The sequence below is a fragment of the Canis lupus genome, chromosome 25 (assembly GCF_048164855.1).
Source record: "Canis lupus baileyi chromosome 25, mCanLup2.hap1, whole genome shotgun sequence".
In the NCBI taxonomy this organism is placed as follows: Eukaryota; Metazoa; Chordata; class Mammalia; order Carnivora; family Canidae; genus Canis; species Canis lupus.
In genome coordinates this window covers 25,134,899-25,160,952 of record NC_132862.1, presented here as the reverse complement: position 1 = coordinate 25,160,952, position 26,054 = coordinate 25,134,899, and the positions used below count along the sequence as shown (strand labels likewise).

General features: G+C 39.1%; 1 protein-coding gene across 1 annotated transcript in view; it reads right to left on the bottom strand.

Annotated features, from left to right (window-relative positions):
- Positions 1–26,054, bottom strand: part of ST8SIA1 (ST8 alpha-N-acetyl-neuraminide alpha-2,8-sialyltransferase 1) — a 152,417-nt gene that overhangs the window by 78,348 nt on the left and 48,015 nt on the right. The window contains exon 2 of the mRNA XM_072798714.1: positions 19,667–19,811. Coding sequence (XP_072654815.1) covers positions 19,667–19,811 — 145 coding nt within the window. The remainder of the gene's footprint in view (positions 1–19,666; positions 19,812–26,054) is intronic.

Genomic DNA, 26,054 nt, shown 5'->3' with positions numbered 1-26,054 from the left:
TCAGGAACTGCTCATACCCTATTGATGTGCCATAGGACCCAGTGCTGCCAGATATCCTATTTTTTTTTCCCCGAGTGACACTAAATTCTATGTGAAATCACCCAGTTTTTAACGTTGGCAATATACTTCAAATAAATTTTTTAAACCGTTAAAGCTGAACAAAATACATTTGAAAGCTACATTGGCTTGCTGGTAGCCAGTTTGCATTTTTAAACTCTAGAACCAGGCAGGATCCTAGTCATTTTATGTTTATTCAGGGTGGGAGATTAGAGAGGAGTATAAATCTTATTCAGAAAGATGTAGAAAAATACATGTTTTAAGGAACTTTTAGCCAGAGATGGGAAAAGATTCTCTTCTTGCCAAGCCCAAAAGAAATAATATGTCCTTTTTAAAGGCAGTTTGTGAAAATTCAAGATCCTAAGAGACAGAATGCAGACCACAGGGTTTTTGAAATCTCCCTAATCTCAGTTCAAAATAACATTAAGTGATACTTGGATATTACCCACAGTTAGTTCTCAGCCCTCCATGACTGAGACCTCTCATCATCTTAAACAGTTGTTCGTTTTCTAACCAAAAAGGGATCTTACTCATGCCGTTTAACAAGATATTATGGACATCTTACCATCATTATTTTAATATCAGAGTATGATTTCACTGGATAGGTGATTCAAATTTAACCAATTCCTTACTGTAAATATTTTAGGTTGTTCCCAATTTTTCACTACATTAAACAATGGTGCTATAAACATCTTTGAATTGTGGCAAATCCAGGAGAGTGCATAGGGAAAGAAGGACCAACCCACTATATTTTTTTGTTCAGTCTTGGACCATAAGGCTTTCTTAATTTTATGTAAAGCACCAGGCAAGAACCTCTTCAAGACCACCTCTCCACAAGACTGCTGTTCCTAACCCAACCACATAGGATTCCTCATACTGGCACTGACCCGACCCACGTATTCTTGAGCAGTTGGCCGGTTTTATCCTTAAAATAAATCTTTAGATGTAAAATTGCTGGGCCAGATAATAAGCACACTTTTAAGGCCTTTGATGCATGCACATTGCTAAATTGCTTACCAGAAAAACTGTACCAGGTTCCCTGGCACCGCTGTGCCTAAGAGCATGGATGTTTCACCTTCTGTATCTGGCTGCCTTGACACAACTTCGGTCCTAGCGATAAGTTAGCAGCTGACTACACATTCATCCATTCCCATAAATAAAATATAATGGGAATCTCCGTATGGACTACAACAGCTATTTCAGACAGACCAGGGAAAAAACTTAACTGCGTTGTTATCATTCTATGGTGTATTTCTTAATCTGAGAGGAAAGGCAGTACAGCTTAAGTGCGTAAATTCACAGAGTTTGGCTTCAACAGGTCTGAATGCAAATTCTAACTCAGCTTGGACCAGTTGCTAGCTAGGAGATGTGAGCAGGTCACTTACCATGTCTCAACTTCAGTTTCTACATGTAAAATGGAGACAATGATATAAAAGCCTTATATGATAATACATACAAAACATATAACAAAAATCCTGGCACATTTTAAGTTCTCAGCAAACTATACCTTTGGAGTGTACCCACAAAACCTCATCAAATTATAAAAATTTAATGAACTGCTCTTTAATATTTGATTTTCTCTAATATATTTGATTTTTCATTAATATTGCTTAGACACTTTACCTAAAATGTTACATATTTAGAAACTCAATTAAACACTTTATTATTTCTAATTCAAAATAAAAAACATTTTGTTTCTTGAATTCCATGTGAGTGAAATCATATGGTATTTGTCTTTTTCTGACTTATTTTGCTTTGCATAATAGTTTTAATCCATTTGTATTTATTGCTGTATTTGTATGTGTGCTTGTCATAGGATAATAGTGAATTGAAACATCTTCGAAAGGTCATTAAAATATCTTTTTTCCTTTGACAAAAGAGGCAGGAATATGCAATGGAAAAAAGACAGTTTCTTCAACAAATGGTGTTGGGAAAACAGGGCAGCTATATGCAAAAGAATAAAACTTGACCACTTTCTGACACCATACATAAAAATACACTTGAAATGGATTAAGGACCTAAAATGTGAGGCCTGAAGCCATAAAAATCTTAGCAGAGAGGACAGGCAGTAATTTCTCTGACATCAGCCATAGCAACATTCCTCTAAATACATCTCCTGAGGCAAGGAAATAAAAGCAAAAATAAATTATTGGGACTACATCAAAATAAGAAGCTTCTACAGAATGAAGGGAAGGAGAAAACTAAAGACAACCTACTGAATAGGAGAAGATATTTGCAAATGACATATCCAAGAAAGGGTCGGTATCCAAAATATATCAGGAACCCATACAACTCAACACTAAAAAAGAAATAACCCAATTGAAAAATGGGCAGAAGACATGAATAGACATATTTCCAGAGAAGACATACAGATGGCTAACAGACATATGAAAAGATAGATGTTCAACATCACTCATCATCAGGGAAATGCAAATCATAACTACAGTGAGATATCATCTTGCCCCTGTCAGAATGGTTAAAATCAACAACACAAGAAACAACAAATGTTGACAAGGAGGATGTGGAGAAAAAGGAACCCTCGTTCACTGTTGGTGGGAATGCGAACTGGTGTAGCCATACTGGAAAATAGTACGGAGGTTCCCCCCGCAAACAAATAAAAATAGAACTACCCTAAATCCAGTAATTGCACTACATGTTATTTACCGAAGAATACAAAAACACTAATTTGAATGGATATATGCCCCCCTATGTTTTTCATAGGAGTATTTACAGTAGCCAAATTATGGAAGCAGCCCAAGTGTCCATCAATAGATGAATGGATAAAGATATGGTGTATATACACAATGGGATATTATTCAGCCATCAAAAAGAATGAAATCTTGCCAATTGTAACAACATGATTGGAGCTGGAGAGTAAAATGTCAAGTGATATCAGCCAGTCAGAGAAAAAGACAAATACCATATGATTTCACTCATGTGGAATTTAAGAAACAAACCAAAGAAACAAAGGGAAGAAAAGTAAAAAAGAAACAAACCCCCAAACTGACTTGATTATGGTTACCAAAGGGGAGATGGTTAGAGGGATGGATAAAATAGGTGAAGGGGATTAAGAGCACACTTACTATGATGAGCACGGAGTAATGTATAGAATTGTTGAATCACTATATTGAACACCTGAGACTAATATAACACTGTATATTAATTATACTGAAATTAAAATTTAAAACTTAATAAAAAAATTTTAAACATTTTTCTATTTGTTTGGCCATATTCACTTGCATACATTCTTTGTAGCCACCCTGTCCTTAGAATTTTGGCAGCCTTTCCAAACTACAGGGTAAGTCCATGATGTCTACATTTTCCCACACATACATAGATTTCCTTTTTCTTTTTTGCACTTACCAGTAGGATTCTCAAGGAAATGAAGCTTTCATTGTTCTGACAGCAGTAGCTTTGATGGACCATTTGGCTCACATATCCCATAATTGACTCAGTGAGGAAAAAAATGTACATTCACAGGGTGATTTTCAAGGCTAGAATGATTTCCTTTCAAGTGTACTAAACATAATGCCAAGCCCCAAGGAAGCACTGGCAATAGAAAGTTCAGGGTTGGCCAATCTAATCCTCAGCACTTCTTAAGCACATCTTAATTGAAGAACACTTTGCAGATGGAACAATAACAATATAGACTCCATATTTATACACATAACATAATACAGCAAATCATTTGTCCATCATCTCCTAAGTGCCCAGGTCATGCAAATAGCTCTCAAGTCATGGAGGACATGATGGCTATACATAAAAATTATATAGTTAGAGACTCTGCTGCTTACTAACCATGTGACCTTAAGACAGTTACTGAACCAGGATGCCTGGGTGGCACAGTGGTTGAGATCAGCCTTTAGCTCAGAGCGTGATCCCAGTAGAGGGATTGAGTCCCACATCGGGCTCCCTGTGAGGAGCCTGCTTCTCCCCATGTCTGCGTCTCTGCCTCTCTCTCTGTGTCTCTCATGAATAAATAAATAAAATCTTAAAAAAAAAAAAAGATAGTTACTGAACCTCTCTTAGCCTCAGCTTTCTCATCTTTTAAAATGAGGGTAAATGGGGCACCTGGAATGCTCAGTCAGTTAAGCCCCTGCCTTTGGCTCATGTCATGATCCCAGAGTCTTTGCTCAGTGGGGAGCCTGCTTCTCTTTCTCCCTCTGACTCTCCCTCTTCCCCTTCCACTTGTGTTCTTTGGCTCTCACTCTCTCTGTCAAATAAATGAATAAAATCTTTTTAAAAAATAAAGTATAGAAACACCTGAGTGGCTGAGTGGTTTAGTGGCTGCTTTTGGCTCAGGGTGTGATCCTGGGGTCCTGGGATCAAGTCCCACATCAGGCTCCCTGCAGGGAGCCTTGCTTCTCCCTCTGCCTATGTCTCTGCCTCTCTATCTGTGTCTCTCATGAATAAATAAAATCTTTTTTAAAAAATTTAAAAAGGAAAATAAAATAAAATAAAATAAGGGTAAATAAAAGAAACTACCTCCGTGGAGGCATTAAGAGAATTAAATAAGGGATAATTATAAAAAGTGCCAAGCCTAGCACTTAGAAATCACAGAATAAATACTAGCTATTAATAACTTTAAAGTATGAAAGCTCCAATCACCATATTGCTCTGATCTCTTTTCTGGCTTTCTATAATTTTCTCAGTGCCTTCTTCCCCACATCTGTCCCTCCAGTCCCCCTTCACTAGGTACTCCCTTCTACTGTTCTGCTTACAGCTGGTCTCAATCATCTGGAAACGTGATTCACCAAGATTCCCATGGTATAATACAACCAAAAAGACAAAATTTGTGTATCCTTCAGGCACTGTCTTTTTAAAGATGTGACATTATCTATGACATTTTGTTGCCATTATTTTTTAAAAGATTTTATTTATTTATTTGAAGCAGAGAGAGAGAGAAAGAGATGGGGGAGGGAGGGGGCAAACGGAGAGGAAAAGCAGGCTCCCTGCTCAGCAGGGAGCCCAATGTGGGGCTCAGTCCCAGGACCCTGAGATCATGACCTGAGCTAAAGGCAGATGCTTAACCAACTGGGCCACCCAGGCACTCCATCACTATTTTTTATTAAAATGATAATAGTTTGCCTTTTTCCAACAAAGTTTCCTAGCCCTTACTTTATCTACCTCACGTCTTATAAATCCTTACCACTGTTAATTTCCCTAAACATAAATCTTCATCTTCCAAATCTTTCCTTGTCTCAATTTGTCCATTATAGAAAAGGCCAGCAACTAAATTAAGAATATAATGATTGTCGTATAGTTTACATTTTTTATCTGTTCCATTCTTCCTTCTGAATACTGCAGAGCATTTCACTCCTTCTGTTACAAGGCCATTTCCATGAAATGCGACTACAATTGTGGGAAAAAAAATAAATGGTAGAGGATTAATTTATGTCCTTTACCAATTTCTAGAACAGTCACAAAGTTTTTAAGTCAAAGAATGATTGTTCCAACTGCATATACTACATAGTAATCTCGTGTCTATAATCTGGCTGAAATTTTTTTCCTCCTCTCTAGATTTCCAAGAGGTTAAAAAATTATTGCTGCCTCTGGCAAGAGGTGGTTTGGAAGCCATATTGATTGGCTTGTTTCCTAAACCTATTGGCTCACAGCGCTAGGAAGGCTAAAAAATGTTTTCTTTCAGTAGCTGAGCCAAGATGACTTGAAAACAAGCAGGGAAGCAGTATGTTAATTTAAAAGATGGTGGTATTATAATAGCCATGATTTCAAAATACAAATCCCACACATTCATTTTGTGGGGAAATTGGTGCAGGGATATCTGATGGTTGAAGACTGAGGAAAACTGAGAGCACCACGGCCTCAACACAGAGGCCTGGGGGCACCAGCTTATGACAGGGAAGAGACCCAAGAGTCCCCCCCCCCCCTGCTCTTGGCTCCATCCCTGCTTCCACCATTTAGTTCTGATTGGACAGAAGACTGGCCAAGTTGACATCTCTGACAGTGATTTTAAATCTTCAGACAGAGTAGCAATTTCTCCACTGTAATGTCTCAAATGATTGATTTCATTATAATACCTGAGTCCCTGTATTGATAAATAACCACACATGGGCAAAACACAGCTACAGTCACAAAAGGGGCTCGCCATAAACCTGTTTGACCACCTCCACAATCTTCTCTTAAGGCCCAGTCTGAGACAGTCCTAAGGTTTCCCAGAGCAAATTGCTTCCACTATGGGAACTTTCCCCTCCACTAACAAAAGGTTAATGCACTCTAAGTCTCTCTATATTTATACCAAAACATAGGCTGTGAGGTCTACCAGAATTACAGCCAGAGATTTTATATAGCAAAATCAAGCAGCCCTATTTTTTCATCCAGTCATTCATTCATTTCACTAAAATTTACTGAAACTTGTATGTCCCAGGTATTATGTTAATAATTGAGATACTACAGCTTTCTATCTTCCCAGATTAAACACTGTTTCTGGGAGCTTCCCAGCTAGTGAGATAAAGAGACAGAATCTTGAATCAAATGTTTAAATAACTGAATACAAGGTTGCAAAAGAGAGATACCTGGTGCTTGGGAGGAAGGCCCTGGAAGGAACTGATACTCAAATAAGATCTAAGGGATTAATGTAAGTGAACCAGGTAAGAGGAGACAAGAGTTTTGTGAGAAAGAGACAGTGTGTTGAAAAGCTCTAGAGAATGAGAGAGTCTAGTGTTTACGAGGAGCTGAAGGAAGGCAAGAAAGACAAAGTGTGAAGAGTGAGAGGGAACCCTGTGGAATTGCATGCTGGAGCCCCAGGTAGGGACCAGATCTAGAAGAGCCTTGTGGGTGGTAAGGAGTTAGTCTTATTCGAAACCAATGGGAAGCTAATCAAGCATTTTAAGCATAGTGATGTCATTTTCTGATTTCCATTTTAAAACAAAAACTCAGGCTACAATGTGGAAATGGACTGGAGGGGAAGCCAGATTAGATACAAGCAAGCCAATAAGAGACTATTGCAAAATTCCAAGCAAAGGTCATGTCATCTGGAATAGGGTGGTAGAGGCAAGGGGGTAGGGGGGATAAGAAATAGATTCGAGAAAGAGAAAGAAATGATCTTCACAAACTTCAAAATGCACTCTAAGTCTCTCTATATTCAAAATGCCCTTCAGTTCTATTCAATAACAATTCCTTAGTAATATATGTTTTCCTTATGATCCAGCAATTGCACTAGTAGGTATTTACCCAAAGGATACAAAAATACTGCTTTGAAGGGACACAAGCACTCCAATGTTAAAACAGCATTACCAACAATAGCCCAACTATGAAAGGAGCCCAAATGTTCATTGACTAATGAGTGGTAAAGAAGAGACGGTATATATATATGTATGTGTATGTATATATACACACAATGGAACTTTACTCAGTCACAAAAAAAAATGAAAGAAATCTTGCCATTCGCAATGACATAGATGGAGCTAGAGTGTATTATGCTCAGCAAAATAAGTCAGTCAGAGGAAGACAAATACCATATGATTTCACTCATATGTGGAATTCAAGAAATGAAACAGATGAACGTAGGGAGACAAAAAAAGAGAGAGAGGCAAACCATAAAACAAACTTAACCATAAAGAACAAACTGAAGGTTGCTGGAGGGAAGTGGGCAGGGGAATGGGTTAAATGGGTGATGGGTGTTAAGGAGGGCACTTGATGTGATGAGTACTGGTGTTATATAAGTGATGAATCACTTAATTCTACTCCTGAAACTAATATTACACTATATGTTAACTAACTGGAATTTAAATAAAAACTTGAAACTATAGGGATGCCTGGGTGGCTCAGTGATTGAGTGTCTGCCTTTGGCCCAGGGCCTGATCCTGGAGTCCCAAGATCAAGTCCCACGTCTGGCTCCCCACAGAGCCTCCTTCCCTCTCTGCCTATGTCTCTGCCTCTCTCTCTCTCTCTCTCTGTGTGTCTCATGAATAAATAATTTTTAAAAAAACAACCTGAAACTATAATAAATAAGTAAACCTTCATCAAAAAAATAAAATAAAAATAAATATGTTTTCAAAGTGAATTAAGAATCAGCAAAACAAAAGCAAAGTGACTACATATCTAGGGCTGAAGCTGCGGCTTAACTTTAAAAGTGTATGATCTTGTCATCTCAAGAGTATGATGAAGCTCTGAGCACCAACAGGGTGACTACAGACATGCTATCCAATACTCTGCGTTACTGTTATCACCAGACCCTCCCCTTCTTCTAATGCTGTTGCCTGTGACCCCTGAACTAATTCAGGGTCATTTTAGTGAGGAACACCTCCTTCCAAAAGAATTAGGCTGACGCATGTGGATGCAAAGGTTTTCAAAGATTAGACACCCATTCCGCTATTCACTCAGCACATTTTTATTTACCACCTGCTATGCTATGTGCCAGGCACTGTCAAGGTCCTGCCCTCCAGGGGCTCACAGTCTGCTGAGCAGAAAGCATGTGAACAAATAACTATTATTCAACAGTACAGTAACAGAGATATATACAAAGTATAGGGTTAAAAAAAAGATTTTTAATCAACATGGCAGGGCAACAGAGATTTAGGAGAGGGAACTGGGAAGGTTTTATAGACATAAAGTGGATCTTAGAAGATAAACAAGAATCCATCAGATAGACAAGGAAAGGAAGGGGAAACAGCATGTGCATATGTGAAAAGGAAATGAAAAAGCACAACTTTTCCTGGGAAATGCAAGTCACTTGGTAATTACAGAGTATAAAGCAATGAAGAGCAGGAGAAAGAAGGTGGTCGCAAGTAATATGCTTTATTATCTTATATTCTAGAGAGTTCAGATTGTGAAGGCTGTATGTGCCATCCTACAAAAGTTTAAACTTCATCCTATAGGGGGTAAACAAGAATAGCTAACTTGTCCAAAACTGATTGGCTCCAGTCCAAAAAAGGAAGTGGCCTCCATTGAAGCTCCATGGAAACCAGCAGTGGCTGGGTGCTGCAGGCCCACAGTCCTGGCCAATAGCAAGGCTGGGATCCCGGCACTTTGATCATGCCAGGAAAGAGCACAGCTCTTGTCCAACCATGAGCTGATTGATACATCCTCTTCTGGTCGAACTGTCATGTCACCTGCATCTGCAAGGTTTGTCCCCTAGCTGCCAGTCATGGCTACAGATGGCTTTCCATTACCCATGAACACTGAGCTGATGAATCAGGCCAAAGCCAAGGGCCTGCCGTCTCTTAGTACTATTGTATCACACCAGTCTTTGAATCACACCAGGGAAGGGTTAGTGCAGCCATTCCTAATTAGACAACTAAAAAACCTGGCTCAGTTTCAGGCTCCTTTTTCTGGAGTCCAGAACATCAAGAATGTCATCATTTCTAATCATAAAAGGGCACAGAATATCTCGTGTATCAGATAACAGGGATCTGCTAGCTGCTACTTATCCTTCTCCATGAGTTTCCTCCAGTAAAAACTGCTCCCGTAGGCTTGGTGAGTTTGTTGTTTGGCCACTTCCTCTTGCTTCCATGGTAGGCAGTGAGGACAAGTAAACAGATATACATTTTATAATAACAACACTGGCTCGCAGGGAGGCAAGTTCACAACAGTGAAACTATTGGGGCACCTGGGTGGCTCAGCAGTTGAGTGTCTGCCTTTGGCTCAGGTCACGATCCCAGAATCCTGGGATCGAGTCCCACATCCGGCTCTCCGCAGGGAGCCGCTTCTCCCTCTGCCTGTGTCTCTGCCTCTCTCTGTGTCTCTCATGAATAAATAAATAAAATCTTTAAAAAAAAAAAAAAAAAGGTTAAAAAAAACAGTGAAACTATTAGATGGTTCTTAAATTAGTCCATATAATGTTGATAAACATTGAACTGACAGAGTGGTAGAGAGGTAAGAAAAGAGGAGATAAATTAAAGACATATTTTCAAAATAAAACTGGAGTTGGATAGTGGTCAGTATAGAGGATGGATTCAAACTTAAGATCCAGGTGTCCAGCTTAAGTGATCGAATGGGTCATTATCTGGGACAGAGAATTGAGAAAAGAAGTAGGATGGAGAGGGAAGGAGTTGAATTCTGAACATGTAAAAGGTAGGGAACACCTATGGGCCACTGAAAATAGGACCCAATAATGGGAGAAGGGACTGAGTCTGTTTTTACTCCATTTTACCCAGGAACTAGCACAGTACCTGGCACCCAGTATTAGTTGCTCGATAAATACTTGATCGAACATTTATTTTATTTGAATCATCAAAACTTTAGGAAAGCATAGTTTTGCTGGCAGCAGGGCATATTCATGTAAGTGGTAAGTCCAACAAATGTGAAAGGAAATTTCTGAGATATTAAAGCCTTATTTTTCATTTAGTTTCAACTCTAACTTTAATTTGTAGATTATTGATCTGTTCTAAATTTCATGGGTCATATAGAAGCACTATATTTTTTTTTCTTGAGTTCATTAATAACACGGGCTTTTGGATTTAAAGAAATCCTCCAAAAGTCCCCATCTCTATCCATCTCAAATAAATAAATAAAATCTTAAAAGAAAAAAAAATAAGCTGTTATCCAGCACATTAGTAGCAGAATACCTCAGATAAAAAGATTATTAAATATATTTGACTTGCGATTGCCTTTATCTCAATACCTTTTCCTTTTTCTTAGCAAAGAGCTAAAACTCTGAAGGTGGGTAGATAGAAAAAAATAGTATTTAGGGAAAAATTCCAATGCATAAGAGTTTTCAAAATAGGGGCACCTAGGTGTGGCTCAGTAGGTTAAGCATCCAGCTCTTGATTTCAGCTCAGCTCATGATCTCAGGGTCATGAGACTGAGCCCCGGTGGAGCTCCACATTCAGTGGGGAATCTGCATGAAGTTCTCTTCCCTCCCCCACTCATGCGTGCTCTCTCTCTAAAACTAATAAATAAATCATTTTTATTTATCAGTTTTTTCAGAAGGGGTTTTTCAGAATATGCAATGTTGGTTATCCCCCAAAAGCACACTGTTCTCCTTATAGTTGGCAGAAGTGACCCACACCCCCATCCTCCCACCACCTACATTTCTCACGTTTATCCTCTCACTTATTTTTCTGACAAGCTGCCAATATAATGTCTCAGATTCTCTCCTTTACTCAGCTGCTGCTCCCTCCATTCTGTCCGTCTCCACAGAAAAAGGCATAGGAGAGAACCTAGTGTTTCCGTCTGAAAAATTCTGCTTTATCAGGCTTCATCCTCAGCCTCCATATACATCCTACACCACTGCAGAATCAGCCTAATTGCAGGGAAATGTGGATCAATCCCGGCCATTAGGGGAATGGTTTGGCAGGTGGTCAGCCACAGCTGTGGAAATCACCATCAAGTTATGCTCATGGTCTCCTCGTCTGAACTTTGAGGTGTGGCTCTGGGAACTTGGCTTCTGTTTTATTTTCAAAACACAGCCCTAGGGTGCCCTTCCAGATTATCAGGGCCTAGTCTCAGAACTGTGTGTCAGTTTGTTCTCAAAAACAGTCCCCAATTATGAGCCCAATGCTCGGGATCCCCACCCTGTTTCTTGAGTGGCTGCCTTAACTAAATGATCCGTTCCCAAGCCTCTAGAAGGTTGGGTCCCGCCTTCTTCTGGCCGTGACCTCTTGGAAGCTGCCAGTTACTAAAACCTCCAGCCTCGAGGGTGGAAATTTGAAGTCTGTTGCTATTCCCACCCTACCAATTCCCCCATCCTGTTGGGCAAGTCAACCCAGAAGTTCAGAACCCGGCAGATCACAAGATACCACTAGTCAGGCCATGAGGGATGATAAGCATGTTGTGCCATCTCCCCCGTGAAAATCACAGGCCAATTAGCAGAAGAGAGATGAACCGATTTGAACAAGCACAAACATCAAGAAAATGTTCTCTGTGCTCACTGGTATCTTTTCATTCCCTGACCAAATTAGTTTAAGCCAGAGAAAGTCAGGGTTGACATGATACCTCTCTAGAAGTTAATCAAATATATTTTATGTATTTAAGAGATGTCTAATATAATTAAGAAGCACAAATAAATCAATAGCAGAAATGAAACAGAGGCCTACTGGCATACAAATACTCAAAACTAAATCAAAACAGGGTGGAAATTCCCTTCTAAAGCTGGACCTTTGCCTATAAGAAGGATCAAGATGAAAAAAACCAATTGCAGGGGGGGAAGGATATACAAGCTTTTTCTACAGTAAAACTCTGTCATGTCACCAATTGTAAGAAGAAAATGTTATAAGGAACGTTAACACCTCCTGAAAAAAGTTATCGCTCCCATCAGACCTACTGAATGAGATTTGACTCAGTGGTAATTGGTGTCATGCATCCTTTTCAATTGTTCCCAGGAAGCTAGAAGCCTGAGCCATAATCAATCTTTGTACTAAATTTTGCACACTGTCAAATATTTTAGAAAGGTCTGTACCTTGGAACAATAGACCATTCCTTACCTTTAATTTTCATTTTGTTCCCAACCATAGACAATCTGTGAATGTTCACTAAAGAAAGGCCTTAATTTGTAATTATTCCTACATTTGCAAAACAAGGAAAATTAGAGTTTACCTTCAGCTACACTGTGGGGCAACTTCATGTACTACCTCACTTTGAACAATTTGTTTTCCTTTCTTACAAAGGTCATTGATATTTAGAAGTCCTGTGATGGGGGATCCCTGGGTGGCTCAGCGTTTAGTGCCTGCCTTTGGCCCAGTGCATGATCCTGGAGTCCCAGGATCGAGTCTCGCATCAGGCTCCCTGCATGGAGCCTGCTTCGCCCTCTGCATATGTCTCTGCCTCTCTCTCTCTCTCTCTATGTCTCTCATGAATAAATAAATAAAATCTTTTAAAAAAAAAAGAAATCCTGTGATGATCCACTCTCTTCACCTCCTCAGTTACATAGCAATTTGAAGAATACTGGATATGAATCTATGTTTAGATACATGATCTCAATTCACTAAAAATTAATAACTTATACTGCACTTTCAGCTTATCATAATTGTTATCCAACTATAATGATACAAACGTACAACTGGTAGAGTCTATAACATTCTCCATTACCACTTTATATTTTCCTAAACCCCAACTCAACAGATTTATCTCTTCTTACTACTCAATGGACTGGAAAATTAACTTGACTCCTTTTCTAGTAGTGTTTTTTCCCCCACTGGTTTCTAGTATTATCAAAATGCCAAAGAAATGCTTGCATACCATAAAAGGTTTAACAGATAATAACAGTAACATTATTACATGTTTGTTTAGCACCTTCATTACAAAGCACTTTACATCTATAATCTCATTTTAACTGTGTTTCTCATAACACTGAAATACGAAGACCAGGTATTGTTAGTCCTGAATTGATTAAAATTCAGACTGACAACAGGTACATGATTTGTCTGGAATCATGAATGTCATCATTTGAGGACACGTCTAGAACCCAGATCTTTAAATTTCATTCCCTACCTAGATATTTAATGTTGGCACTCAGCCAAGAGCAATAGCATACATGACCTGAATTATTTAATAGTAGTGGGATCATATTCTAGGTTCCTATAATAAAGAAGCAATGGGCAAAGAATAACTTGTTTCCCTTTAAGAACCTGGATTTCTCTCTTATAGATGCAATGTGGTGATTTATAAGAAATACATATATTTCATCTTTCTGATGACCAAAAAACATTTTATATATATATATATATATATTAAGTCTTCATCCACAGTTCCTGGCTCAGAGCTCCCAAAACCCTTGGAATCTCCTGGTGGTAAGAGCATCTGTAGCTCTTATTATCATAATATTTGGCCTCTTGCCATCAGTTCCTGCAATCCCTTCAGAACTATAAAGATGAAATGGATGCCTTGTTATTCATAAGCAGCCCTTTTCCACTACAACTAGGCTTATGTTAATGAGGTGACTTTTGGAAAGCACCTAAGGGTGAGGGCTGGTTGCCAGAGAACCAACCATGAATAGAGGACAGGAGCTTTCAGTCCCACATCCTGATTTCTGGGGAGGGGAAGTGGCTAAAGATTGGATGAATCACCAATGGTCAATCATTTCATCATGCCTATATAATGAAGCCTCCATAAAAACCCAAAAGGATGGGGTTCAGAGAGCTTTCAGGTTGATGAACTAGAACACTTCCACCTGCCACCATGCAGGGCTCCAAGAGTCACAAGAATGGAAGCTCTTTGGTCTGGGACATCACCCGTCTTCATCTGGCAGTTGATTCCTACCCTGTAATATCCTTTTCACTAAATCAGTAATATAGTGAGTAAATGGATTTTCTGACTTCTATGAGCTATTCTAGTAAATTAATCAAACTCAAGGAGAGGTAATGTAGATTTCCGATCTCTAGCCATGTGGTCAAAAGCACAGGTAACAACTTAGACTTATCAATTGGGTTCTAAAGCAGAGGGTGATCTTTTGGGACTGAGACTTTGTCTATGGAACGTGATGCTATCACTGGGTAATAGTGTCAGAATTGAGTTGAATTGGGAGACACTCAGCTGGTGTCTCGGAATTGCTTGATAATGTGGGGAAGCCTCCACATACACATGTTGGAATTGGGTCCAGGAACCCACTTAACAGAAACCAAAATAATGTAACTAGTCTTATTTCTCCTTTCATTATGGACGACTAGGGAACTCAAAATCAAAGGGAAACTAAGTGCCATACTAAAAACTAGTTTCAAAGGGAAGCTACAGTACTGTACAGGATCTTAGAGCCTGCATATCTACACTTTATTATTTTTCTCCTAAATATCTGCAAAAGAAAAAAAATATATCTGCAAGAGAAATTTCTCCATTTCTTCTAAGAATATTCATAAAATGGAAGTGAAATACCTTTAAATGGTTTCAAGGTGACTGAGTGACAAGAATGAACAATTAATCCACTAGAACCAATGTCTTTTTAAAAAAATAAAAAACAAGCAAGACAATAAACAATGGAAGCTTTGAAATCAGACAGTCCAGGATATAGATCCCAGCCCCTCCCCTGCCAGCTCTGGAACCTTGAGTAAGTTTATTAACCATTCTCAGTCTATTTCATCCATGAAGACAAGAATGTCCATATGGAGTTGCTGTAACCATAGCATGAGATAACATGAGAAGAATCTGAGGCAGATAAGATAGGCTAACACACGCAGTGCATTTGTCTACAGCTGAAATACTGAAATTACCAGCTTCTCTTGCAGCTAGACATGGCCATGTGATTTAATCCTGATCACTGACACCTCAGCAGAATATGTCTATATTTCCTCTTCTCTTTCCTCCTTCCTCCTACTGGGATCCTGAACCAAAACTAGAAGGTCCTTTGGCCATCAACTAAGGCTATTCAAACATCAAGGTAGGAGCCTGGGAGTTTGATGGCACAATATAGCCATCATCTGACCCTCAACTACCCACCTGCTAATACTTTATTTTTGGAGATAAATAAGCATCTACTCCATTAAGCCTCTCTGTCAAGTTTCTGTTATAAAGGAGGCAAACTAAGCCTGATCACATAAGCCTTTACCACATGATAAAGATCTATGCCCACCAAACATCCACCCCCTAAATAAACACATAAAAGTGTTTAGAAAACTGATCACAACAATATTGATAATTAAAAAACAAGTTACCAAATGCTGTAGATTATATAATATAACCCAAATTTCATTAGCAGGAAAAAAATTGCCGTGAGACTCAGGGATATCCAGGGGCTCAGATGATTCTATTAAGCAGATGACTGTGAAGGGGGAAAAAAAAGTGTGTATTTTCATTTTAATACAGCCATTTAGACAAAACTACTTCAGAATGTCCTGCTGGGTTTCCCACAGGCCAAGGGCAATACGGGTCCAGGCCAAGTGGAACGCGTCAGAGAGATTATAGCAACCAGAGGAGCTGGAAATGAGTGTGTCTGGGGTGCATTAATGATGCTTTGTGATTCTTTGCAAATGGCTTTGGGTGGTTATTCTGAGAAAAAAATGGCTAGTCTGGTTTATGATTTATATCACATGACTATTCAGCACACTATAAAAGAATGGTGAGCTGACCGTGTTTTTATTACACCAAAAGGAAATATTTTTCAGATTATAACTGCACAGTTGTGGTTTCTAACATTCCTGCTGCTCCCTCACTCATTTCCAAGGAAATTTATGCTCTTTCTGGGCATGAATACGTTTTAGGTCAAAATAGTATTTATTTAGGTAATATCTACACAGATGGGACCATGCATGCTTAAAAGGGACAGTCTTTGGCAAAGCAGGAAGGAAGTGGGGTCCCAGGGGATGGGAGTACTCTCAAAGTGGAAACACCATCACAATGTCCCCTCCAAACACACACACACACACACACACACACACATACACACACGCATACACATACACAGATACTGTATATTCTAGAAAAATCTATGTAAGAGTTAAAATTCAGCCTTTTAAGCCTAATAATATTCAACCAATACTTCACCAAAATATATTTATTGAGCCATTTGGAAGTAGCTGCATCAAAATGTCCTGCTTAGTCTCCAATTGTTCAAGCAAGGGCATCCCAGGCAGGACAAAGACAAAGAGGCCTATGCAAACATGAGCAGCTGGAAATGAATCTCTCTCTCAAGTGGGAAACTGGCACCAGGCTCAATACTGAAAAAATACTCTTGTTCCTCAAAAGCTTACAAGATGGTATTGAGATCAGCAGATATGGACTTTCAGAAAACTATAATATGTAGATATGTAGTTATATAGATAACAGTATATGAAGTAGAATTGAAAAAATTTGATAATAACACTATAGGAAGTTAGGGAGTTCCAAATAAGAAACAACTAATTGAAAGGAAGGAAGGAAGAACTGTAATTAAGGAGATTTGATGTGGCATCTCAAAGCACACTGGCTTTCTATTAGCATCCACCTTGGACCCTCTAGCCTTGATTCAGGACCTGCTAACTGCACAATACACAGAAGATCTTGTATTGCATCTCGGCAACAACCACAGAAGCAAGAAAAAAAAAAAAAACAGTGGATAAAGGAAGGCAATGGAGTAACAATAATGATGATAGCTAACATATATTGAGCATTTAGGGGAAAAGTGTAGTAAAATTTAAATTAATATATTAAAGTATATAATTTAAAAAGTGATGTGGAATTACACATCTGAGTTAGAGAGTAAGTGATTTGGCATCACTTTGCTGAAATTCAGGGAAAGAAGGGATGCTTCATTCAACCAACAACATTGAGCCTAGCCTGTGAAGCTGCATTTCTGCCTAACACACACAACTTTCTTCCCACAGGAATATGAATGAAGCAGATCAATTAACTGGTAACTCAGCTTCCTGATACCAAAGTAGGAATATTTCACTAAGGCATAATAATGGAGTGAAGAAGGCAAGGTGATATATACCATCTTTTTTATTGTTGCAAACTGATTTTCCAGGATTTCTATAAATTAGTCATTTCAGAATCTCAGTAGAAAAATACACGCATCACTTTAAAAAAATCTATTTGTTGAATTGACTTAGCCCTTTGTCATGACTGTGCACACACACAATGATGTAATGACTTCTGCTTCCTAAGAAAAGGCATTTGCCTTATTATTCAACGATGGTTCCTTGGTCTTGCAACCAGCACAAAGCAGCACAGAATTCACGTGCACACACTTTAAAAAGGAAATGTTTCCTGCTATCTTACTGCTGCAACAGACAGATAAGATGGGAGGCTAGTTTGCACTTCCTTAATCATCTCTTTTCTTCAAATCTATTTGCTAGCACAAAGTTAGAAGTCAGTTGGGATGACTGAAAGCCCTCGTGTATAAAAAGACTATTTTGAATTTCTTTTAAAGTTTTTCTATTTGATGAGCTTTAAAGAAGATTGCTTCCTTATCTCTGCTTCACTTCATAGCAACTTGATATCAGGTTTTGTACATAAAGGATACTGTGATTGGCTTGTTCACCCTCTATTCCATCTTTTTTCTAGCTTCCTGCTAAAGCTTGATTGTTTTAAAAATTGCCTCTCTTGAGCTTCTCTGCAACTAATGTTCCAGATGCAAATTAACCTTACCCATTGGATGCGCTTGAGGGAAATGTGGAAGGAGAAGATGAATTAGAACCCATCTTCCTGGCCCTGTTTCTGTTGCAGACAATGGTGACCATGTTAATGGCAATCGCAGCTGGGGCTTTCTAATCTCTTTACCACAGTATGGCAGTAAATTCTTGAACTGAGTAATTCCAGGAGCCACCTCTTGACTCTCACTTCTCCATTCTCCTAATGCTTTTTTAAGTACCTAATTTCCCATGAGAAATATTTTTCTGCTAAAAATACCTCGAAAGATTTCTGCTCTCTACCTTAAACCCTGACTAATGCAATTATATCCTTCATTCCTCAACCCAGAGATGCAATATATGAACCAGGACATTTACATGATGCTTTGTGATTTCAGAGTACATGGGCATGCATTATCTACATTGATCCTGACCACAACTCTGTGAGGTGGGAAGACAGGTACTATTCTCTCCACTGTACGGATGAAAAAGCTGAGTCTCAGAAGACTTAGGTGACTTAGCAAGGCATTTAGTTCGTAAGAAATAGGAAGAAATTCAATCTCACATTTTATTACTCTAGTCATTTCCGTTGACAGTGAGAAGCCTCTCAAGAGCAAATGAAGAAGAGAGGAAAACACATGGATGATGGCCATGAATTCAACCTTCTATTTTCCTACTTTAAAAATTAAAAAAAAAATTTTTTAACTTATCATTACACACTAAGGCCATTAAGTTCAACTAAAACATCTACAGATGAACTAGCAGAGATGGGCTATTAGAGGGTGTCTTTGGATCTGGTAAAGCCTGTGCCTCTGCTTTATAGGATCTCTCCTTTGAAGACTCATTGCTATTAATATAGATACATGAAAGGTTCAGCTCTATTTTCCAACTCTAACTGTGAATTCTCTTTCTGCATAATCTGGAAGACTTGGAGAGGCCAAGCTTCATTCCTCAACTTCTCCCTAAGGTAATTTCACCTAAGAACCAACCCCTGTCCAACTAGGGCTCCTTAGAAATAACAATTTCTCCATTTTTCCTTTTTGCTGCATATATTTTAGTTAAACATTTGATTTCAATGCTCAGGAAACCAAGAAGAAAAACCTTAAGTAAATAAGGCTTGATTTAGACCACTTCAAAAGTGGTGAAATTCTTTCTCTCCATATCCTCTACTCCTCCACTTCAGAACAGTGTCTAACCACAAGGTTAAGATCCAACAGCTCTAAGAAGCAAACTTTGGACCATATGGTCCCCAGTCCTCGAGAGCAAGACCAGTTCTAAGAAAACATTCCAGTGTTGCAAATAGGCAAGATCATTCCACAGCCAACCTTGAAACACTAGAATTCCACAATTCCTGACCTTGCTTCCTTCTCTGCTTGCTTCCTTTAGTCTTTTATGACTCAAATCAGAAGGGCTAGGAAAACCATTACTCTGTAACAGCCTAATTCTGCCCTTGCATGGAAATGTTATGTGATTTCTTCACCAAAAATGGTGAAAGCTACCACAAAAAAAAAAAAAAAAAAAAAAAAAAAAAACCATTTATAATGAAGAAAAGAAGAAAGGAGATGAAAAAAAAAAAAGAGATCCGATTAGTTAGGCAAACTCAATTATCTTTTCCCTATGGTATTAAGACATATAAGAAACTATATTGAAAGGCAACAACAAACTATACTAACCTGGGGGAAGAGAGAATAAGTTGAATTGTCAATGGTGAATGAGTATAAAAACTCCCCATCATACCACATGCTTTTCCCCATGGGGGAATTCAATTTAGTCATAGCAAAGAGATGGGCGGGGTCACAGCAGTCTTCCATCTGTTTCCTAGGAGAGAAAATAGAGAGAGAAAAGAACAGCAGGTTAAGTGAGCGGCAGACTCATTCACTTGTCATTCCCACCGACGTGCAGCCTTACCTCACTGCCAGCTCACAAAAGCATCTGTGTCTCCAGGGTGATTAGACTACTATTAATTCACTCTTCCAGCCATCAAAATGCAAGACTGGAATATTTCATAATAAAAAAAAGTTTAAGAAAAAATACATTAGCTCTCAGATGCAGCTAAAATATGTCTGATGGCAAAAATGATGATTATAACTGCAGATTTGTTGATGGACTTCAATATCCAGGTCCAGAAAAGATTTGGAGGGTCTTTCAGAGACAGCTGAGCTATGCAGCTGCAGCAGAACTGTATCTTTTGGCGATTTAACAGTCATGGGGTTAGGTTCAGTGACAAGGCACTTTACATGAGCTGTATGAAGTAGGGGATGCACAGAGTCGCCCAAAAGAAGGCACACTCCCCCCAAAAAATTAAAAGAACAATGCCTGGGGAAAATCCTTTTAAATAGAAACAGAATGCGATGAGTGATGTGATTTCAAACACTGGCAAAGCCATCTGCCTTCTAACTGGTAAATCCCATGGGCCTTTTTGGCTCTGGGGACAGTTCAGCACCTTGACCCTTGAGAAAGGATCCCCACTCCTTTAGCATCAGAAACACCAGGGCTCCTTATGGCCTCACTCTTCCGGGCCAGTTCTCAGGCTGCTTGCCCCTCCAATGGAAGAAGCCCTGTTACTATTCTACAAGCCAATATTTACATTCTTCTCTATTTAAAAACCTGTCAGAAACCAACTCTGTTTACTCCCTGCCCTGTCATGAGGAAAAGATCTTATTCCCCAGCTCTACCTTTAGAAGGACCAATAAAACAAACTGCTAACATAAACCACTTCTGAGTGGTGCCTCCACACAGACTGGCTTGCTCAGAAATCTTTGGCTACCATGGTGCAGAAGCTTAGAGCTGAAAGAGGAAGGTAAGGTGGAGTACTTGGGTTCAAATCCTGGCTCTGCCACCTACTAACCCCAGAACTGGGGAACATCCCAGGTCCACAACCAGCCTCAGAGATTGTTTTTGAGAATTCACCGAAAATGTCCAGGGGGCACACACAGTACAATTTCAATACATGTCATTATTACACAGCCCTAACTTCACTGTAGAAATGAACACGCTGAGTCAATGTCCCAGGCTGAGGAGGCCTGGGGGGCCTCTGGCACTCTCCACACCATATGTTGCTATTTCCAGTGCTCTTTGGTTGGCTTCCTCTTTATAAGAGTTTCCACAGAAAGGACGGGGCGGTGGGGGGGGGGGTGCCAGGAAGAAAGCCTTCATCTTATCATAGTTGCTAGAATTTGTGGGGGACCCGGATGGCTCAGTTGATTAGCATCTGACTCTTGATCTCAGCTCAGGTCTTGATCCCAAGGTCATGAGTTCAAAAGCCCTGCATGGAGCTCACTTAAAAAAATAACAGTAAGTTACTAGAATTTGTGTCACTTCTTGCTCTGACATCATCATTCCATTTCTCACCAGCTGTGCCTCTTTCCTCTCCTCCTCCATCTTCATTAATTCTTATCAATGTTTCATCACCCAAAAGACGGCCTGAAATGGAGACAATCAAGTTGCATGGTGACTTGCCTACATTTTGTCAAAAGAGTAACGATGGACACCATATCCCGTCAACATATAATTAGACATGGCTCAAGACTTATCTTTGAAAATAAGGAGAATTATCATGGGCATGACTCTAAACTAAATTTTTGAGCCCCTATTACAGATCTACTGATATTTTACCACTTTAATTTTTACCTTTCTCTGCCTGGAAGGAATGCTTTGTAAACAACAGCCAAGCACTTGCAATGTACCTGGTGCCTTTATAGATATTTTTCCACTTCATCCTCACAGTGAATGACCTTGGAGCTAAATAGCTTTAAGATTCTTTTTTCAGGAACTTATCATGGGTCACATAACTAGTGAAGTGGCAAGGCATGGCTTTGCTCCCAGTTTTCAGTTTTTGAATTTTTTTTAATCTCATGTCTAGTACTTCCAACTAGACCATAGCTCTCACCTCCAAACCAAGCTAAACTTGCCATTCAGTACAAAATACTACTGGAAATTCAGAGGAAAATTTGGCCACAGCCATATAATAATAACACCTCATTTTGTCTAGAGTCTGACAGCTTATCCCTTTCACATTGGTTTCCTCTTTTCATCCTCAAAAAAACTAAGACAGAGTTACATGATCATAAACTTCTAATGAAACTGAAGCTCAGGCCAAGAGACTTGTTCAAGTTCATTAGGTTAATAAATATTTGCTTAATTATTAACGAAATGTGTCTTAGATGGACTCAAATTTGCATTTCCTACAGCACCACCATGATCGGAGCAATCATATCTTAGTGGGAAAACTATTTTGTTTTAAGATTTTATTTATTTATCTCAGATAGAGACAGACAGAGAGAGCACAAGTGGGGAGGAGGGTCAGAGGGAGAAGGAGAAACAGACTCCCCAATGAGCAGGAAGGCCAATATGGGGCTGGATCCCAGGACCCTGAAATCATGACCTGAGCCAAAGGCAGATGCCCAACCGACTGATCCATCCAGGTGCCCAGGAATATTCAACAGAAAATGAAAGTGTCACATGTGTACAAAATATTTTTAAAAATCCAAGAGCTATAGCAAATTTGTAAGAATCATATCACCATTTGCAATATGGGAATGGTTTTCCTATCATGAACTCTCAAATCTTTCCCTCCATCCACAATGCCTCCCCATCATCCCTTGCCATGCCCCTCTCTGGAAGGTGGCCAAAAAGGGATCACAGTGTGAGGTATGTGCACTTCCCAGGCCTAAGAGAGTGCCACTAGCTCACCAGCAACACTGGCTGCAGGAGCAGCCACAGCAACAACAGTGGTAGGAATAGCACTGCCAGCAGTAATAACAGTAGCCATAGCAGAAGTAGTCGTCATGATTTTTACAGAGTTCTCACCTAACACTGTGTTAAGTACTTGGGATATAAATTAAATTAAGGGACACCTGGGTGGCTCAGCGGTTGAGCATCTGCCTTTGGCTCAGGGTGATCCCAGGGTAAAGGATCAAGTTCCGTTCCGCATCAGACTCCCTGCAGGGAGCCTGCTTCTCCCTCTGCCTATGTCTCTGTCTGTCTGTCTCTCTCTCTCTCTCTGTGTGTCTCTCATGAATAAATAAATAAAATATTTTTTAAAAATTAAATTAAAACCCAGACCTGTCTTCAGAAAATATGCTCAAGAGGTGGGCAACCAACAAGCAAGTCACTACTCCTGAATGCAGGAGAATGTGACCAGCACTGCTACAGATGTGCACAGACAGCTGTGGTTGCTCAGAAAGAGGACCCTCCAGGGGTCACCCTCCAGGTTCCAGGAAGGATTTCCTGCTCTGATAATTGCACTCTGGGAGGAAGAAAAAGGAAGCAAGTTATCTGAGGCAGGGAAGCTGCTCCAGAGGTATGAGACAGCAAGAGGCATTCCTTCATCAGAGTACACAACACAAATATTAAGTCTGTAATCTGTCTAAGAAACATTTGACAGTTGAATATTGAATTTTGCCTCCATCCAACCTGCCAGTGATCCCAAAGAGAAGACGCACACCAGCTCTTAGCATTTTTAATCAATTGGGTCCCCAATCCCTTTCTCATGCTTTGCACTGATGCGTTGTATTATTTGCTTCTGTTTTGCAGTAGACAATAAAATCACAGGGTTATAAAAGCAAAAGTAAATCTATTTCTATGTTCAAGTTTAAATTTGCAGATTATTCAGTTTCAGAGTAGTGCAAATTGAGTAGTGGAGCCAAAATGTAAATGCTTTTTATTATTCCAATTCCAGCTTTAGCAGAACTTAAATCAAATGATGCTATAGTTGCATCATGAAGGTAAATATGAAGCCTGGGAGCCACTAGCCAAAAACTCACTCAGGTTCTCATCCCCTTCTAATGAAAGCCATGCATATCAACTAAGCTAAGAGAACCACCTTCACTGATTAGCGTCTATCAACAAAGAAGACTAAGGTTCTGGGGAAACTAAGCAGGTAAATCAGGGTGAAAACCCAACCACTCAAGTAATAATGCCCTGTATCAAAATGAACCTTGCTCTAAGACTCTCTCAGATGCCATGTTCCACACTTTGGTCACCAGAGATGAAGAGAATTGGGAGGCTGTCACTCCAATGACTGTCCTGTATTGGGCCCCATCCAAGGAATGACTAAACTTGAGAAACTAGGGGTGAAAGAAGGTTCTACTGCTGTTTCATGTTTGGCCAAAATCTGCTGTTCTATCTCAGCTTTATACTCAGCTACTAGAAGGCTGAGAAGTCAAGTAGCCAAACATTAATTCAACGCCATTTCTGCATCTCTGAATATGTGTGTGACAAGTGCTCATGTAAACATTTACATCACCATCATATCTAAACAGGGTATTAATGAAAGCAACACACACAAGGAGGGTTGCTGGAGTTTATGGTTTGTAACTAAATATGCAACTCAAAACTCTGATGTCAGCACAGGGAATATAAATGGCATTGTATGGTGACAGAAGATAGCTACACTTGTGATAGCCACAGCATAACATGTAGAGTTGCTGAATCCCTATCTTGTACACCTGAAACTAATATAATGTAACATTGTATGTCAACTCTTCTCAAATAAAAAAAACAAAAACAAAATAAAATTCTGATGAGCAGTTTAGAGAAGTAACCAGAGTGAAAAATCTCTTTAGCTGCCTTATATATTGAAATTCTATTAGCCAGATGAGTTTAAATGTATCTTTGTAAGAAAAAAATGCTGATAATAAGTTTATCATGAAATGTATTAATTTTATGTACTTTTTAATCATGAAGAATTATTGACTACATAGGAGAACAAATTGTCAGTGAAAGGATATGTGAAGAGAAGAGTATGTTTGGAAGATAGCTTTAGGAAAAATACTATGCCATTTTTTCTGCCAACAAATATTGATGAAATCTTAAATAATAATGTAAAGCAGAATAGTAGGGTTGAGATTACATAATAATCCAAATCTTTATAGAATTAGTAGATGTGCTAGCATTCAAAATATTTTTTTAAGATTTTATTTTATTTACTCATGAGAGATACAGAGCGAGAGAGAGAGAGGCAGAGACACAGGCAGAGGGAGAAGCAGGCTCCATGCAGGGAGTACTAAACCGCTGTGCCACCAGGGCTGCCCTAGTATTCAAAATATTAAACAAGCTAACCTTTAAGAAATATATGTAATTTTCAGTTACTTAATCCCATTTAGACAATGAATCATTCAAGAAAAAAAGTCCTAGCTGGAAACTCTTTGTATCTTATCATGAGGAATTAAATGTCAAATTTGTCCCCAAAAAAATTCCATGAGAAAGAAAAACTCCAAAAACCAACATCATGGGAAATCATCATGACCCAGTCATATTAGAATTCTTCATGTCCCTCTGACCTGCTTTCCTCTTCTCTACAGCACTTTAACACTATTTATATGCTGTATGTTTAAAGTTTTGCCTATTATCTGTCTCCCCAAGTCCCAGAATGTAAACTCCATGAGGAGAGAGACTTTGTCTTCGAGTCACTGTTGTACCCCATCTCCTGAAATGATGGCTAATAACACTAAACAGGTCCTTAATAAATATTGATTGGATGTATAAATAACAAGTAAGAAGAAAAGAAGAGAATGTTAAGGAAACAAGAGAATCTCAATGCACATTTGGTTCTCACTAACCAAACTTCAAACTGAAGTCAATTCCTTATGGTTTTAGTCTATGGAGACCAAAAAACCAAAAGCTTGTCAAAATAATTGCTGTAGACTGGTAAATATTTCTCAGTAATAACAGGCCCAAGATTTCTGAGATTTGCTGAGTGGTGAATCCCAAGTTCCATACACTGTGTACTAAACATTAGTCTGATTGAAGTAAGTTTCCCTTGGGGACCATAGCATAGGGACCACAGGAACAGCCCACCAATTGATGGTGCTGATAAAATCTGTTTCCTTCATCATACAGACAAACTTTCAAAATTTGATTTTTAAGACATTTGATAAGGTTTCAGATCTAATCTGGTCTTCAAAAAGTTCTTTCCATTCTAGTGATATCTGACTTCAGTCAATTATTGATTGTAATGTCTGGCTTTTGACCAAAAATGTATCTAATGCATTTCCTCCAGACAGCTAAATCAATGGTCCTTATTGTAAACTGTCCTGAATCGAATTCCTAGAATTCCTG